This window comes from Oryctolagus cuniculus, chromosome 1 (assembly GCF_964237555.1).
Source record: "Oryctolagus cuniculus chromosome 1, mOryCun1.1, whole genome shotgun sequence".
Classification (NCBI taxonomy): Eukaryota; Metazoa; Chordata; class Mammalia; order Lagomorpha; family Leporidae; genus Oryctolagus; species Oryctolagus cuniculus.
In genome coordinates, this window is record NC_091432.1 from 215,358,558 (window position 1) to 215,378,196 (window position 19,639).

Below are 19,639 nucleotides of genomic sequence, written 5' to 3' on the forward strand. Positions count from 1 at the left end.
CAAATTCTACATAAAACTCTGTCTAATCTCTGATCTCTGGGGGTTGGGACACCACAGTTCATGTAATAGCTGCTCCTCTTCCAATCAGCTCCCTGTTAATGACCTGGGAAAGTAACAGAAGATGGCCCAAGTGCTTAGGACCCTGTACCCATGTGGGAGACCTGAAAGAAGCTCCTGGCTGCTGGCTTCACATCGGCCCAGCTCCAGCCATTGCAGCCATTTGGGGTGTGAACCAGTGGATGGAAGATTTTTCTCTCTGTCTCTCCCTCTCTCTGTAACTCTACCTCTCAAATAAGTAAATAAAATCTTTTTTTTTTTTTTTTGGACAGGCAAAGTTAGACAGTGAGAGAGAGAGAGACAGAGAGAAAGGTCTTCCTTCCATTGGTTCACTCCCCAAATGGCTGCTATGGCCGGCAAGCTGCACCGATCTGAAGCCAGGAGCCAGGTGCTTCCTCCTGGTCTTCATGGGGTGCAGGGCCCAAGGACTTGGGCCATCCTCCATTGCACTCCCGGGCCACAGCAGAGAGCTGGCCTGGAAGAGGGGCAACCGGGACAGAATCCGGCACCCCGACCAGGACTAGAACCCGGTGTGCCAGCGCCGCAGGCGGAGGATTAGCCTAGTGAGCCACGGCACCGGCCGAGTAAATAAAATCTTTAAAAAAATTTTTTTTAAATCTGTGATTTCTGAACTACACTTGTTTGGGGCAGACTCCAAGCACACAAGCCATGGCTAAAAGTTCTAAATACAGAGTTCAGCTCCTTCCCACCAAAAGGGAGACAAAGTTTATAGTTTGAACTCAACCAAGTTAACAGACTACTAAAACAAAACAAAGAAAGCCAAAACAAAACAAAATCCCAGTTACCTTCAGAAGTACAAAGCAGAATAGTTTCTGTAAATAATCAGGTGTAATGTCAGAATATAATCCATATATGTTTAGTGTAACAAAAACAGGGAAATGTGACTTATACACAACAACAAAAATATGTCAATTGTCAGTAACCACAAGATGATTCAGTTTTTGAAATTAGCATATGAAGGTTTCAAAGCCAGGAGCAGGAGCCAGTGTTGTGGCATAGCAGGTAAAGCAGCCTGTAACACCAGCATCTCACATGGATGCCTGCTCAAGGCCCAGTTGCTCCACTGCTAATGGCCTGGGGAAAGCAGTGGAAGATGGCCCAAGTGTTTGGGCCCCTGCACCCATGCAGGAGACCTGAAGAAGCTCCTGGCTCTTGGCTTTGGTTCGGCCCAGCTCTGGCCATTGAAGCCATTTGGGGAGCGAACAAGGAAGATCTCTCTCTTTGTCTTTCTGTCTATCTCACCCTCTCTCTCTCTCTCTGTAATTGTGTATTTCAAATAAATAAATCAGTCTTAACAAAAAAAAACTCTATGTATCTGTCAACAGATGAATAAGTAAAGTAGTATCTGTGTGTGTGTGTCTATATATATGGTCTCTGATTTACCATGGTTCCAGTTATGATTTTTGACTTTATGATGGTGCAAAAGTGACATATATTCAGTAGAAACTTTATTTTTAATTTCGATCTTTTTCCAGCCTAGCGATATGTACACTATTCTCTTGTGAATTTGGGCAGCAGTAAGCCACAGCTCCCAGTCAGCCACATGATCTCCAGATCAAACAATCCATGGTTTACAGTATACTGTGTTGCTGACCAATATTTTGTAGTTAGATATATTAATGCATATTTCACTTAGAATATTTTCAACATACAATGGGTTCCTCAGGACATTTTCATAAACTGAGGAGCGTGTGTGTGTGTGTGTGTGTGTGAGAGAGAGAGAGAGAGAGAGAGACAATGAGCAAGTGAGAGAGAGAAAGAGAAACAGAATATTATTCAGCCATACAAAAGAAAATCCTGTCATTTGTGATAACATGGATGAACCTGATGGATATACTGCTAAGTGAGATAAGCCAAACACAGAAATTCAAACACTGTCTGGTCTCATTTATATAGAGAATATAAAACATCAGACTCATAGTAGTTGAGAGTAGAAAGGTTGCTGGAAAGTAGATTTTGATTAAATGGTACAAACTGAAAGTTATAAAGTGAGTAAGTTTTAGAGCACTACTTATAGCACAGTGACTACAGTTAATACTGTATTGTACAGCTAAAATTTGCTGAAAGAACACATATTAAGTATTCTCACCACATACACACAAGAGCTGATGAATATGTTAATTAGCTTGCTTGTGGTAATCATTTCACAACATACACATGTATCAAAACATCATGTTGTATTCCTTAAATATATAAGTTTTTGTCTAAAACTTCCTTTAGAAATCAAGCAGGGATGGGGCCAGCGCTGTGGCATAGCAGGTAAAACCGCCACCTGCAGTGTCGACATCCCATATGGATGTTGGTTCTAGTCCCAGCTGCTCCACTTCCAATCCAGCTCTCTGCTATGGCCAGGGAAAGCCGTACAAGATGGCCCAAGTCCTTGGGCACCTGCACCCGTATGGGAGACCTGGAAGAAGCTCTTGGCTCCTGGCTTCGGATCAGTGCAGCTCCAGCCATTGCGGCCAATTGGGGAGTGAACCAGTGGATGGACGACCTCTCTCTCTGCCTTTCCTCTCTCTGTGTAACTCTGACTTTCAAATAAATAAATAAATAATCTTTAAAAAAAATCAAGCAGAGGGCTGGAATTATGGCACAGCGGGTTAAGCCAATGCCTGCACTGCTGGCATCCAATATGGGCATCCGTTGAGTCCTGGGTGCCCCACTATCATTCCAGCTCCCTGCTAATTTGCCTAGGAAAGCAGTAAAAGATGGCCCAAGCACTTGGGTCTCTGCATCCAAGTGGGAGACCCAGATGAAACTCCTGACTCCTATCTTTGGTCTGGCCCAGCACCAGTCATTGTGGCCATTTGGGGAGTGAACCAATGGATGGAAGATCTCTCTGTCTCTGTCTCTGTCTCTGTCTCTCTCTGTAACTCTGCCTTTCAAATAAATAAAATTAATCTTTAAAAAAAAAAAAACCCTCAAGGAGCTGGTGCTGTGGCGTAACAGGTAAAGCCACCACCTGCTGTGCCAGCATCCCATATGGGCACCGGTTTGAGTTCCAGCTGCTCCACTTCCGATCCAGCTCTCTGTTGTGGCCTGGGAACGCAGTGGAAGATGACGCCAGTCCTTGGGCTCCTGCCCCATGTGGGAGACCCAGAAGAGGTTCCTGGCTCCTGGCTTCAGATCGGCCAAGCTGTAGCCACTGCGGGCATTTGGGGAGTGAACCAGAGGATGGAAAACCTTTCTCTCTCTCTCTCTCTTTCTCTGCCTCTACCTCTCTGTAACTTTGCCTTTCAAATAAATAAGTAAAATATTTTAAAAATATTTAAAAACAAACAAAAAACCCTCACATGGTCCAAAAGTAGATGGAAAAAAGGGAACTGGGAAATATAAAAACAAATGGGGATAAACTTGCAACAATAATAAAAGAAAAATAACATAATTTAGAATAGGCAAAGGATCTGAATAGGCATTTCTCTAAAGCAAATATAAAATGATCAATAAGTATGTGAAAAGTTGCTCTATATCATTAATCATTTGGGAAATGCAAATCAAAACCACAATGAGATATCACATCACATCCACTAGGATAGCTATCAAAAGGAGAGTCTGTGGATAATTGGAATCCTCACACATTGCTGATGGAAATGAAAAATAGTTCTTCCACTTTGGAAAACAGCCTGATAATCCTCAAAAGGTTAAAGAGGGTTACTCTTTGATTTAACAATTCTACTCACAGTTACACATCCAAGAGAAATGAAAACATACATGTACACAAAAATTTGCATGCAAATTTATTTATTTAATTTAATAAATTTAATAATAATAAATTTAAAAACAATAACAAATCTAATAAATAATCTTAAATAAATAATAAATTCATAATTTAATAAATCATATGATTGATAAATTTCTAATTTAATGAATAATAAATTTATTAAATAATTTATTAAATTGTTTAGTTTAATAAAGTATTTAATACATAAATAATAATTTATTAAATAATTTAATAAATTTATAATAAATTATATAATTTAATAAATTTGTGATTTAATAAATAATAAAAGTAATAAATAATAAATTTAATAATTCAATAAATTATATTTATTTAAAATAGCTAAAGGGTGGGTGGAAATAACCTAAATGTCTATCAATAGATGTATGGATAAACAAAATGGGATATATCCACAGAATAGACTATTGTTTGGCTATAAAAAGCACGATACATACTATGGCAATAAGTATAAAAACATATGCCAAGTAAAAGAAGCCAGTCACAGGAAAACACATATTATATGATTCCATTTTTATTAAATGTTCAGAATAGGCAAAGGTACAGTTTTGTTTACTATTTGACCATGAGAAATAGGGAAGGATCTTGAGATATGCTTGTAGCAAGTAACTTTATGACCTCACTAAGCAATTTTATTGATATTATCACAAACTAAAGGTACTGGGATATTACTTACCCCCAGTCCTTTCAATATCCTGCATCATAACTTCCCTTGTTAGAAGGCCTCTATGGAAATGACTCTTGTTTTATGTACTATAGCATCTGAGCCAACTGAATTCTGGGAGGGCAACAACATAATTACTCAGTGAAGTCTCTTTCTCTTCATGTTAGCATTTATAGAGTTGAAATTTGTGTCCTGATCCACTCAGCAGTTTTGAGCGCCAATATATTTTTAAGTTGTGGTACTGATTTGATCTGGTTGCTCAAGCTGGCTTTTCATTTCCTTGCTTTAAGTTGTAGGCTGATCAGTAATTCATTGGATGTAGTCTTAATCTGTAAGAATTCCTCCAAGTCTGTGGTTTTTCAGTGGCAAATAGCCCTGTTTTGTGGTTATCACAGACCTTCCTTCCATTCCTCCCTGTTATTATGTATATTTGATCATTTTGAATGATATCTATGAGAGGGCAGTTAAATATTAGGGCTCAAATTATCAGTACAAATGTCAATAATGATAACTAAAGTTAACTGGGAACCATCTAAATTCTAGGTTATAACTCTCAATCATTTGATTCCATGAATCCTTATTCTGAGCTCCTTACTTTTTTTTTTTTTTTTTTTAAGCGAGAGAGACAGTGAGAAAGGTCTTCCCTCCGTTGGTTCACCCCTCAAATGGCCGCTACAGCTGGCGCGTTGCGCCGATCTGAAGCCAGGAGCCAGGTGCTTCCTCCTGGTCTCCCATGCGGGTGCAGGGCCCAAGCACTTGGACCATCCTCCACTGCCTTCCCAGGCCACAGCAGAGAGCTGGCCTGGAAGAGGGGCAACTGGGACAGAATCCGGCGCCCCAACCGGGACTAGAACCCTGGGATGCCAGCGCCACAGGTGGAGAGTGAGCCACGGCGCCCACCTCTGAGCTCCTTACTAATGAGCCTCTCCAAAGCTAACCAAAGCCAATGTAGAAATTGATAGTGCCCTCACTGTACATAAGAAAACAGCTCTTTAAAACATTAGTGAGGTCATAGGTGTTTCAGATGTATTTGTGCAATTACCTTGAAATAGTTACACTGATTTCAGAGAAGTCTTAAGCCTGGAAGTAGTAGAAAGAGAATGACAAAGAGAATAGTTCTGAAATTTTAACATGTAATACACAGAAAAGACTTGTGGAATGTTTGTGGAACAAACATTAAGTGGTTTTTATAAGAAATACATTTTAAAAGTAATTCTTACCTCTTTTGAAAAGCTTTTCATTTTCATCTACGTAATTTATTACTTCTGGCGTTAAGTTTAATAACTCCTTCAGGTCTGACAGTGATGGAACACTAGTTTCTTGTTTAAGAATTGTAGATAGTAAGGATTCAAACTCAAAATAAAAAAATAATGGCTGAAATAATATACAGTTAAAATAAGGTTTTAGTGAATTTTTCCAAATAAACATTTTTAGTCATAAATGGATACAGTTGCTTAAATGGTGTGCCAAATTAAAATTAAACTAATCTCATACTCAAAAATTTTTAATGCTAAACATAATTTTTTTTATTTTGACAGGCAGAGTTACACAGTGAGAGAGACAGAGAGAGAGAAAGGTCTTCCCTCAGTTGGTTCACCCCACAAATGGCTGCAATGGCCGGAGCTACGCCAATCCGAAGCCAGGAGCCGGGTGCTTCCTCCTGGTCTCCCACGCAGGTGCAGGCGTCCAAGCACTTGGGCCATCTTCTACTGCTTTCCCAGGCCATAGCAGAGAGATGGACTGGAAGAGGAGCAGCTAGGACTAGAACCCGGTGCCCACATGGGATGCCCGCGCCGCAGGTGGAGGATTAACCAAGTGAGCCACGGCGCCGGCCCGCTAAACATAATTTTTTAAAAGGATTTATTTACTTGTTTGTTTGTTTGTTTGTTTGAAGGCAGAGTTTTAGAGAGGCAGAGGAAGAGAGAAAGAGAGACCCTCCATCCACTGGTTCACTCCCCAGATGGTAGCAACCGCTGGAGCTGTGCCAATCCAAAGCCAGGGGCCAGGAGCTTCCTCCGGGTCTTCCCATGTGAGTGCAGGGGTTCAAGGACTCCCTAGGCCATAGCAGAGAGCTGGATCAGAAGTGGAGCAGCCAGGACTCGAACTGGCGCCCACATGGGATGCTGATATTGCAGATGGCGGCTTTACCCACTACACCACAGTGCCAGCCCCTAACATATTTTTTAAAAACAGAAATGTAGCAGTCAAAATACATTCTATTATAAAGAATATTCTCTCTGAAAAATGTCTTTTATGGTCACTCATTACATCAGTGATGCACAATATCCCCAGAGACAGAAATATCCTCTAAATTAAAAACTATCACTGCAGCACATGAGAGATGGTAAACGAGGGGATAAAAAGAGACGATGAAGGCCGGTGCCACGGCTCACTAGGCTAATCCTCCGCCTTGCGGCGCTGGCACACCGGGTTCTAGTCCCGGTTGAGGCACCGGATTCTGTCCTGGTTGCCCCTCTTCCAGGCCAGCTCTCTGCTGTGGCCAGGGAGTGCAGTGGAGGATGGCCCAAGTGCTTGGGCCCTGCACCCCATGGGAGACCAGGATAAGTACCTGGCTCCTGCCATCGGATCAGCGTGTGGCAGCCATTGGAGAGTGAACCAACGGCAAAACGGCAAAGGAAGACCTTTCTCTCTGTCTCTCTCTCTCACTGTCCACTCTGCCTGTCAAAAAAAAAAAAAAAAGAGAGAGAGAGAGAGAGACCATGGAGTGGAGTGGATGTTTTCTGCACTCTATGGAATTTTTCTCTCATTCCTACAGAATTGGATTCCTCAACAAGTGAGACTACTGGCATGCCTCCCAGAGGTAAAGGGGAACAGAATACAGACTGGAAATAAGGGGCCAATAGGTGAATTAATATTTTCACTCTCATGTTCAGTTTTTAATTAATTTTAATTTTAATGTTTTAAGTCCACTATATGTAATATATGTGCTTTGGACATATTAAGAAAATCCCCAAATATAAAACACTTCTGGAGGTCAGTGCTGTGGCATAGCAGGTAAAGCCGCCACCTGCAGTAATGGCATCCCATATGGGCGCCAGTTCTAGTCTCAGCTGGTCCACTTCCCATCCAGCTCTCTGCTATGGTCTGGGAAAGCAGTGGAAGATGGCCCAAGTCCTTGGGCCCCTGCATTCACATGGGAGACCCGGAAGAAGCTCCTGGCTCCTGGCTTTGGATCAGCACATCTCCAGCTGTTGCGGCCATCTGGGAAGTGAACCAGTGGATGGAAGACATCTCTCTCTCTCTCTCTGCCTCTCTGTAACTTTACCTTTCAAATAAATAATATTTTTTTAAAATTTCCTATTATCTCACCACAAAATATTTTTAAGTAACTCTGTGAAAGCATCTAATCCACATAGTTCTACATTTTTGAGTTTGTTAAACTGTAAAAGTTACTAGCATTTTCAACTGTGAGAAACTCTTTATAAACAGAGCACAGTAACAACCTTGTATACTGTTGGAATTGCATGATGAAAAGGGGAGCTATCTTTGAGTACTTTACCTTTTATAGGCAAAGATGCCACCTTCCTTACTAGACATTGGCAGCACCTAATATTCAGTTTTTGGATTCTCTACATTCTCACTCTCTCAATGAGATCACTTCTCTGAAAGCTCAGTACTATCGACTTGTGCATAACTCACAAATCAATCTTCCTAGCTCTAGTCTCCAATCTTAAATTAGACATGAGTACTTAATTTCCTAGACCCCGGCTAGTGATTAAAATTATTGGGAAAGGTTTTGAAGTTCTCTAAACTTTTCCTGCTTATCACACTAATTAAATCAGATATGTATATTTAAATTCTTCAGGTAGTTCTTTTGTGCAAGCCAAAGAACCACTATTGGGAAGTAAATTTGATTCCTTAGTTGATACATATTCAATTCATTATATTTTAATAATGTTTATAGACATGTGCTTCATTAGTTTCATATTACAGAAAGCAAATATAACCTCATTTAAATCTGCATCTCCTAGTTCCACCTTACAAAAGTTCTCTTTATCCATATAAAGATCTTTCAGAAAAACGTCCCAACTTCCTTGAGATGATAAACATTCCCTTAAAAGAAAAGCAATATTAATAATTAGTGTTTATGAAAAGTAAATTGTGTACTAAATGTTGCCAATCAAAACATATAATAATTAAAATTAAAGTTGAGTTCCAGTAATATGAGGAAAATATTATTGATAGTATCTAAACTTATGATCATTCAAAGAATGTTTGCTTCCCTTAAAAATATTTACAGCAATGAGAAATTAACTACCTGAAAACAATATCTTCATTGAAGGTCTGTTTTTTGAAATCTATAAGAGGGTCCTTTAACTTAAATAATTTTAGTCTACTCAAGAGAGTTTGCAAAGTTGGTAGCTGATTTTTATAATCCATCAAACTATTTACAAAAATCATTTCTTCATCAATATATAAATCTGAAAATAAATAAGAAATATAAAGGAATAAGAAAAAACAACATTATACAAAGGAATATAGATACTTACTAAAATCAGCTATTAGATATAGTTGTGTTTTCCAAACACATTTTTAATTCTTTAGTTCTTCATCATACTGTCCATATAAAGCATGTTGGATAGTATTGAAACACAGGAAAAACTCAATAAATTCTAATATTATATGTTACACTGAGGAATAGCCAAGTATGCCAAAAGAGGCGTAATATCTTAAACTTGATCAACAGATTAGCTTAAGTAATCTCTGTGCTTTTATACTTCCAAATAAAAGCATTTGATTTTTGCTGACTCTGGTCTTCCCTATCACCTTTTTTTTTTAAATTATTTTTATTTATTTGAAATATAGAGCTACCGAGAGAGGTAGAGATAGAAAGAGAAAGAGAAAGAGGTCTTCCATCTGCTGGTTCACTCCCTAAATGGCTGCAATGGCCAGAGCTGAGCTGTTTCGAAGTCAGGAGCCAGGAGCTTCTTCTAGTCTTCTTCCTAGTCTCCTTCTTCCAGTCTTCTTCCTAGTCTCCCACATGGGTGCAGGGGCCCAAGGACCTGGGCCATCATCTACTGCTTTCCCAGGCCCTAGCAGAAAGCTGGATCAGAAGTAGAGCAGCCAGGACTAGAATCGGTGCCCAGATGGGATGCCGGTGCTTCAGGCTGGGGCTTTAACTTGCAGTGCCACAGCACCAGCTGCCCCTCCCCCATCTCCTTTTAAAAAGATTTATGTATTTACTTATTTGAAAGGCAGTGCAACAGAGAGAGGGAGAGAGAGAAAGAGACAGACAGAAACAGAGATATTCAATCTGTTGATTAACTGTTCAAATGCTGCAACAGCAGGAGCTGGGCCTAGGCCTAAATCACACCGGATGGCAGCATCACAAGCAGTGGCTTAACCTACTGCACCACGATGCCAGCCTGGTCTTCTCTCTACATCATTTTATCTCTTAAGGTCTGCAGTTCATCCTCCAGAGACTCTAGCATGTAGGAAATGATGATGGTTTATACAGCATACCAAGGAGGTCAACCCTGATTCTGTCATTCTAAAGTTATTCATACATGGCTGCTATTAGATTGTTCACAATGAAAGTTATATAGAGAAGTATCTACTTGAGAAGTGTGGTATAGCTTACATATTAAGAAACTCTACTGTTAACAGTCAATTGCTGGAATAAATGTATCCACTCTACCCCACCCTGCCATCTTTGGGTGACTTTAGGATCTTGGTTGTGAGAGAGCTTTCATAGTTTCTGAGCTTTGGGGAGGAACATAAAAACTTCTCCCACTCTTCAATTAGCTCCTGGGTAGACAGAGAAAAAGCATGATGTACACTCAGATGAAGAATTACTAAGAGAGCCAAGTTCCTAAAAGTGAGGACCACCTTGACCAGAGAAGCAACATTCTCTTGCTATGGATAGTGACATGAGAGAGCAATACTATATAGTTTTCACATAGTGATTTCTCCCATAGCCAACTACATAATTTGTATGTATGTATCTAACAAACATGTGGTGTAAGACAGGCAGCCAGCTAACATTCTTTTGCCTGCTGCTGGCTAACCAGATATGCCAAAAGAGAACCTGTGATACAAACTGGCCTCCTAAGAGATTGTTTATGTGAACCCATTAAGTTCCTGAGGATCTCATGGCCAAAAGCTTCCCAAGATACACCAAAGAAAGCTAGTCAATCAATACTATGTCTAAAGAGAGTATATTTGAGAAAGTTAAAGATGGGCTGATATAGTCTATTATGTAATATTAATGGAGTTATTATCAGTAAAAAACCCAAACAGAATTGTTTTATACCTCCACTTCCACCAACCACTTCCAGACTTCTCCAGCCATCTTCCCTCCATGCATTCCCATACATTGTGGGAATACACGGGTGTGTGTGTGTGTGTGTGTGTGTGTGTGGATGTTGGACATTGTATGTCAGTTATAGGTCTTGTTTTCCAAGTACCCTTTGATGGTACCACTTGAGGGCAGCATCTCACCACAACAAATGTTCTTTATAATTATAGATTATAGAGAGGTTTTACCAAGGGTGAGTTAAATAAAGTAGGAGAGTTCCTACTTTATTACAACTACTATGTGTTCTACATAGATATAAAGCAACTGCTTTCCTCTATTATAGGGGAGTGTTAAATTGTCACCAGGAAACAAAATTCTGACTAGTTAACCATGAAAAAAAAAAGGCAGAAAAAAAGAAGAGGTCTATTGAGAGGAAAGAAGATGCTTATTTTTTGCAGAAGATACTTTGGTCTACCTAGAAAACCCAAGATAATGAATTGAAAACAAACAAAGGAGTTTACTGAAGTGTCTGATAAGAATTATAAAATTAATGGTTTTCTAATACATACAATCTAGTCCAAAAATTAATTAAAAACATTCATGATAACTACCAATATGTGAAATATCAATGAATAAAAATGTTCAGAAAGAATATGGAAGAAAATAAAAAACTTTTTTGGAGGGCTGGTGTTATGGCATAGTGGGTAAAGCAATCACCTGTGACATTGGCATCCCATGTGGGTGCATTAGCAGGGAATTGGATTGGAAGTGGAACAGCCAGGACTCTACCTGGTACTCATATGGGATGCCAGTGTCAGCTTAACCTGCTGTGCCAGACACTGGCCCCAGAACAAAATATTCTTATACAGTGCTAGTGGACATATAGTTGAGAAAAACACTTATATCATGTAGCCCATTTCCAGGAATTCACTCTATGGAAATAATCTGAAATAAGAACATACATTTATGTACAGATCTGAAATTTAAACCATGAATACCCTCAAACTGGGGAATGTGTGTTACATACAAAAGATTTAAAACTGCAGTCATTAAAACCCAAGATTTCTTTTTTTTAAAGATTTATTTATTTATTTGAAAGGCAGAGTTACAGAGAGACAGAGGCAGAGAAAGAGTCTTCCACCCACTGGTCACTCCCCAGATGGCCGCAATGGCCGGAGCTGCACTGATCTGAAGCCAGGAGCCAGGAGCATATTCCTAGTCTCCCACATGGGTGCAGGGGCCCAAGGACTTGGGCCATCTTCCACTACTTTCCCAGGCCTCAGCAGAGAGCAGGATTGGAAGTGGAGCAGCCAGGACTTGAACTGGTGCCCATATGGGATGCTAACACTGCAGGTGGCGGCTTTACCCACTATGCCACAGCGCTGGCTCCAAAACCCAAGCTTTTGAAGAAAACTTAAGTATATAATGAAATGTTTCCAAGATAATGTTAACTTTTTTCAAAAAGATTTAGCTTAAATATACAATGAAATGTTTCCAAGATAATGTTAACTTTTTTCAAAAAGATTTATTATTTCTTTGAAAGGCAGAGTTACAGAGAGGCAGAGGCAGAGAGAGAGAGATCCTCAATCTGCTGGTTCCCTCCCAAATGGCCGCGATGGTCAGAGCTGAGCTGATCCGAAGCTAGGAACCAGGAGCTTCTTCCAGGTCTCCCACATGGGTACAGGAGCCCAAGGACTTGGGCCATCTTCTACTGCTTTTCCAGGCCATAGCAGAGAGCAGGATCAGCAGTGGAGCAGCCAGGACTTGAACTTGTGCCCATATGGGATGCCAGCACTGCAGGCTGCAGCTTTAACCCACGCACCAAGCGTGGACCCCAATAATGTTAACATATAAAATAATATAATGCATACATAGTATGCTCACAATAATAAACAATTTATCTTTGGATTGTTGGGTGAGTTTTTAGTGAAGGGGCATTCTGTGTATTTAAAATTCAGATATATGTTGATACACAGAGAAAAATGTTAATAAAATTCAATCTTCATTTATGTTTAAAAGTAGGAACATGAAGGAAGTTTCCACAGCCCAATAAAGGAAATGCCTTTAACATCTCACCAGTAAAGTTTCAATACTGGAAACATTTCCTTCACTGTCAGGAACAAGACAAGGATAGAAACTATCTTAATTCTACAAAACAATGAATTGAAGTCCTTGTCAGTAGGGTAAGAAAAAAAAATATAAACATTGTAAAGGAAGAAATATGTGCTTATTATTCATAGACAACATGATTATGCCATGACAATTAACTGCTGGGATTAATATTAGTCTAAGAGGTGGGTGAATATAAGAGCACTATAAAAATGAACTGCCTTTTGTTACACACAAATAATAAACAGAAAACTTGATTTAGAAATAAAATAATGGTAGCTAAAATAAAGTACTCAGGGATAAATCTCATAAAAGATTAGTAATATCTTTATGAAGAAAAAAATTTTTATTAAAGGACACTAAAGAAGACCTCAATAAATGAATAGCAGGAGATTCAAGAAGAGAGAACAAGAGAAAACTAAGGAAAGGAATTCATCAAAGACATAATTCAAGAAATTTTCTTAAAACTGAATTGCAGGAGGGCTGGCACTGTGACATAGTAGGTTAAGCCTCCATCTGTGGCGCCAGCACACTGTATAGGTGCCAGTTCTTGTCCTGAATGCTCCTCTTCCAATCCAGCTCTCTGTTAATGGCCTTGGAAAGCAGCAGAAGATGGCCCAAGTGCTTGTGCCCCTGCATATACATGGGAGACCTGGAAGAAGCTCGTGGCTCCTGGTTTTGGAACAGCCCTGTTCTGGCCATTGTGGCCATTTGGGTACTGAACGAGTGATGAAAGACCTCCCTTTCTGTCTCTCCCTCTCTGTAATTCTGCCTCTCAAATAAACAAATACATTTAAAAAAAACTGAATTCAGGAATATCCTGATTGATAAGGTACATCATATAGTTAGCCTAGTGTATGAAAACAGATCCACAACAAGGAAAGCCATCATGAAATTTCAGAAGGCTACAATAAAAAATCATTAAACTATTCAATATAAAAAGGAGATCATGTGAAAACATTTATGAATTCAAGAGGCACTGGAGTTCTTAACAGTAATACTGAAAGCTAGAGTAAAATGTAGCAATGTCTTTGAAATTCTAAGGAAATATTATGGGGCAGGTGCCGTGGCACAGCAGGTAAAGCCTCTGCCTGCAGTCTTGGCAACCCCTACGGGTGCCAGTTCAACTCTTGGCTGCTTCACTCTGATCCAGCTCTCTGCTATAGCCTGGGAAAGCAGTAGAAGATGGCCCAAGTCCTTGGGCCCCTGCACCCGCACAGGAGACCTGGAGGAAGCTCCTGGTTCCTAGCTTTGGATCAGCCCAGCTCTGGCCATTGCAGACATCTGAGGAGTGAACCAGTGGATAAAAGACACACACACACTCTCTCTCTCTCCCCCTCTCCCTCTCCCTCTCCCTCTCCCTCTCTCTCTCTCTTCCTCTGCCTCTCGAACTCTGTCTTTCAAATAAATAAATCTTTTTGAAAAAGAAAATATTATTTCCAATATTAAATTCTCCAATTAGTCACACAATCTTTTAAAGGTGATGATAGAATTAAGATTTCAGGACATGGACGTTTTCAAAAGACATACTTAGCATGCTGAAAGCCACAAGTAGAAGTACTCTAAAGTATGGTGGGAGAGAACTGAGTACATTGATAGCCACAGAACTGAAGAAACACAGGACCCAATATAAAAAAAAAGGAGACAGAATGCCCAAGGGTGAAGTTGATAATTACTGGTTCTACAACTAAAATGTCCAAAGATAAAAACTAGTAGTATACCTGATGTTTGAATGTATTAAGAGGAGTTTTAGATAACTAGGTGAGAGCTGCAATATCAAGTTCTGTGTATGAAATATATGGAAAAAGAAGAAAAATAGAAAAGAAGCCTTAACTTTATGGAATACAAGAAAGAAATAATTAAAACCACAATACTGGTTTCAGCCAAGAATAGCTGTTTATACAACCATAATTCTATTAATCATAAATACTGATTTGACCAAAGTTGTAATACAACTACATTGGGAGATACACATACATTAGGAATACACACACAGTAGGAAATTTAAGTGTATGTGGTAGTGAAGGTATAGAAGAATGAAGCAGTTACATCTTCATTTTCATGATGAGAAGTCAATAGATAAAGCCTAAAGCTAAAAAAAAAAAATCAAGCAATAGCAGCACACAGATACATAAATAAGTGGTAAAAGAAATAGAATTCGTTCTGAAATTGTTTCAAAAAGTTAAAAGCAGTTGCCTCTAAAGAGTAAAAAAACGGAAGTGATTGATGAAGTCAGGAGATTGCTGCTTTCTATTATAAAATTTAATGAACTATCTGACTCTATAAACTGTATACATGTATAACTTTATTTAAAAACATCGCAGCTATAGTTAAATTTGCTCATATGTTCCCACAATACCTATGATACTCAAGAAAATGGTTATTTTTTGTATTGACAAATAATATATGAACAGTGTAGAAAAATTATTAAATTTCAACAAACCAACCAACAAAGAAAACTAGTCAGTATTTTTATGTTTTAAATGTTTTGAAATTATCTTATAATTTAGTAATTATATTTCTTACAAAACACAGCAAATTTAGAGTATCAGTTGATTTTAAAGTATATGATCCTTCAGATTTAGACAGTAAGAACAAAGGTATCTACTAACCTGGCAATAGTCAATATAATTGTAGAGAAAGCAAGTGAAATTGCTAATGACACATGACCCTTTGTATTTGGGAAATTCAAGCATATTTTCTTTCAGTGAATAGTGGATCCTAGCCAAGTCACTTCTAATTTGCCACATTAACAATAATAGCTATGTTTGTATAGCCCATTATTCTTACAAACTATTTATTTACATATATACATATTGTTTTATCCCCAGAAAATTTTTATAAGAAATTAGAATAGGTTAATAGAGAGAAATTATAAAAAAAATACTGAAAAACATAAAAATTTCCCCAAGTCATAGAATGACAACTTTCCCACTTTTTCTTTGAAATTTTATTAATTTATTTTTATTTGAGAGGGGCAGAGAGAAAGGGAGAAAGAGACAGAGCTCCCATTCATTGCTTTACTCCCCAAATGCCTTAACAGGCAGGCCTAGGCCAGGGCCAAAGCTGGGAACTGAGAACTCAATCCAGGTCTCCCATGTGAGTTACAGGAACCCAATTACTTGAAACATCACAACTTCCTCTCAGGATCTGTATTAACAGGAAGCTGAAGTCAGGAGCCAGAGTCAAGTATGAACCCAGATATTTTCACAATAGGACATATGCATCTTTTTTTTTTTTTTCAAAGTTAGTTTATTTGAAAGGGAGAGGGAGAGAGAGAGAGAAGGAGGGGGACAGAGAGACAGATATACTTACTATCTGCTGGTTCACTACCCAAATGCCCGCAACAACTGGGGCTAAGTTAGGTCAAAGTCAGGAACCCTGAACTCCCTCTGGGTGTCCCACGTATATGGCAGGAACTCAACTACTTGAGCCATCACCTGCTGCTTCCCAGGATCACCTTAGCAGGAAGCTGGATCAGAAGCAGAGCAGCCGGGGCTCAAACCAGGCACTCTGATGTGGGATGCGGCTTCCCAAGCAGCATACCACAATGCCTGCTCCTCTGTACCACTTCTTAGAAGTAGATTTGGACTGCAAATTCATATCTTCTTGACTCCAAATCAGGCCTTTTCTATTATATTATGTTCTCAAGTTTAGTCTTTAATATAATTTCTCTCTCCTCAAAATTATCAGAGGAATTTCTGTATATATCACCACATACCCAGCCAACACTAAAAATTTTATGCACAATTTTTGTTTATGCATAAAAATAACAATAAAAGAACCAAAGTATTTTCATACTCAGCTATAGCATTTCTTAAATGATCACAGTTATTATATAATAAAGCCTTAAGTTTTATAATTTAAAAAGGGAATAGGCTATTACACATACCAGGAAGGCAATTATCAGCAGCTTTTTAAATGGTTGAAAGAATTCAGCACCCTCTAGTAAGATGAGCGATTTGGACTATAGTTTGTATAAAATATACTTTCAATTATTATTTATAGGAAATCTGTAAAACTGAGTATCTATATCTATCTATCTATCTATCTATCTATCTATCTATCTATACCCTCACTTTACACTGCAGCTACTCCATCTCTATTTGAACTTTGGTTTCAGACAAGTTAGAAGACACTGGAAATCATTAGCATATTTTGAAAAATGAAATATAACCATCACATCATAATCCAGTAATTTATTGTTATAGTGGAATGCTACATCATCAGATCCGTATACAGATGCTAATATCACATTAGCGATCTGTTGTAAGTACACTACAAACAAATCTCTATAGGTAACTTTGAGGCTCAGCAAACTCCTAAACTAACCCAATTTACAAAAGAAGATCATCATGAAAAAGTAAATATTTCTAGGAATGGTGCTGTGGCGTAGTGGGTAAAGCCGCCACCTGCAGTGTTGGCATCCCATATGGGTGCAGGTTTGAGTCCCAGCTGCTCCACTTCCAATACAGCTCTCTGCTAAAGCCTGGAAAAGCAGTGGAAGATGGCCCAAGTCCTTGGGCCCCTACACCCACGTAGGGACTGGGAAGAAGCTCCTGGCTCCTGGCTTCAGATTGGCACAGCTCCAGCCATTGTGGCCAATTGGGGAGTGAACCAGCCAATGGAAGACCTCTCTCTCTCTCTGTCTCTCCTTCTCTCTCTATGTAACTCTGACTCTCAAATAAATAAATAAATCTTTTTTAAAAAAATTTAAATATTTCAGCCGGCGCCACGGCTCACTGGGCTAATCCTCCACCTAGTGGCGCCAGCACACCGGGTTCTAGTCCCGGTCGGGGCGCCGGATTCTGTCCCGGTTGGCCCTCTTCCAGGCCAGCTCTCTGCTGTGGCCAGGGAGTGCAGTGGAGGATGGCCCAAGTGCTTGGGCCCTGCACCCCATGGGAGACCAGGAGAAGCACCCGGCTTCTCCTGCCGCGGCGGCCATTGGAGGGTGAACCAACAGCAAAGGAAGACCTTTCTCTCTGTGTCTCTCTCACTGTCCACTCTGCCTGTCAAAAAAAAAAAAAGTAAATATTTCTCTAATGTCGCAAAGTTTAGAATTGTAATTATGCAGTAAATATATGTAATAAAAATAATTTAAAGCCAATTAGAGAAAAACTGAAATAAAAATCGTTGTGTTAGTAAGAAATGATTTATAACAATTAAATAACAAATATAATACCTTGGCTCTGTGCCTGAGAAGATGAATATTTCTCTGAACACTTGATAGGTGTAAAGACTTCACTGTAGTCCTGGAAGGTGTAAAAGCTGCCTTCTTCTACTTCAGATTGTGAGTTTGGATTTGAACTTGGAACAATTTCTTCACAGTCGCAATTAACCCGGGTAACCATTCTTGCAGGTGTTTTCCTATGACATTATAAAATTGATTTTACATATGTCCTATTTTAGAAGATTTTTTATTAATAAATAGGATATGTCAAATTTCAATATCAAATTTCAACAGATACAGAGAAAAATTACAGCTCCATTACTTGAGATGAATGCAGAAATTATATAAATTTCTCACTTATTTTTTGGATATTTTAAAAGAAAATTGATTAATTATTCTATAGCTTTTTTAGTACTAAGTAATAAAGAATGAGAACATTCGCTTATCACTCAATTGCATTCATTTCATTTTTGAATGGGTGAACATTATCCCATTATATCAGGAAATCACAATTTATTCAGCAAGTTCCCTACTACTAGAAATTTGTTTTATTTGCTATTATAAGCAACACTGCAAAGAAAATCTTTGTGTACTTATCTGATCATTTTTTTCAAAACACATCTCCTAAAAGCAGAAATAATGAGCTTAAGATGATACAGATTTCTAGGTTTTGCCATGCACCGTAAAACTGCCCTTGTGCCATATTCAATGTCTCTTCCTCAGTATCATTATACAACCTTTTATGTTTTGGTCTGCAACCTGGGATGCTGACCTCTGTGAATCAACCAAGACTCCATGCCCTGTCTCTTCTTGTTGAGTTTAGCAAATGACATGCACTAGAAGTTCAAAGGTGAGAGATAGCCAGAAAAGCATTCTTTCCGAATTCTTCAGTGCTGAGCCACAGTTGGGAAGTGGCTGCCCTCTTCTACCAATGGTTATCTTGTCAGACAGCCCCTCTCCTAGAGCTGTAGCTCTTATTGGGTTTTGCTTAGTTCCCTTGCTTCTTCTTCAAGCTTAGGGTGGTGACAACACCTGCTGTTGCTAGTCCTGGGGACTTTGTTTGACTTCCTTAACTTTGCCAATATTGGTTTCTTAACTGATACAGGTTTATCTGCCAATTAGAGTATTTGGTATTATAAGAGATCTTCCTGGACCAGCACTGTGGCATAGTGGGTAAAGCTGCCGCCTGCAGTGCCAGCATTCCATATGGGTGCCAGTTTGAGACCTGGCTGCTCCACTTTTGATCCAGCTCTCTGCTATGGCATGGGAAAGCAGTAGAAGATGGCCCAAGTCCTTGGGCGCCTGCACCTGCGTGGGAGACCCGGAAGAAGCTCCTGGCTCCTGGTTTCGGATCGGCACAGCTCCAGCCGTTGCGGCCAGTTGGGGAGTGAACCAGAGGATGGAAGACCTCTCTCTCTCTCTGTGTGTGTGTGTAACTCTACCTTTCAAATAAATAAATAAATCTTTAAAAAATTTATTTATCTGTTTAAGAGGCACAGTTACAGAGAGAGATAAACAGAGTGAATTTCCATCTGCTAGTTCACTCCCTAAATGGCTGCAACAGTTGGAGCTGGGCCAGATGGAAGCCAGGAGCCAGGAGCTTCTTCCATATTTCCCACACAG

At 39.3% G+C, this 19,639-nt stretch overlaps 1 protein-coding gene across 4 annotated transcripts in view; it reads right to left on the reverse strand.

The window, feature by feature from the left end:
- The window catches only part of SHOC1 (shortage in chiasmata 1), a 102,721-nt gene that overhangs the window by 65,297 nt on the left and 17,785 nt on the right, over positions 1-19,639 (reverse strand). For 3 of the 4 annotated variants that reach the window (XM_051843219.2, XM_051843218.2, XM_070055562.1), the window contains 4 exons: positions 18,029-18,213; positions 8,758-8,920; positions 8,447-8,552; positions 5,699-5,852 (listed from right to left, as the gene is read on the reverse strand). In XM_051843219.2, coding sequence (XP_051699179.2) covers positions 5,699-5,852; positions 8,447-8,552; positions 8,758-8,920; positions 18,029-18,197 — 592 coding nt within the window. In that variant the 5' untranslated portion in view covers positions 18,198-18,213. The remainder of the gene's footprint in view (positions 1-5,698; positions 5,853-8,446; positions 8,553-8,757; positions 8,921-18,028; positions 18,214-19,639) is intronic. The other variant, XM_051843221.2, reaches the window with a different exon arrangement.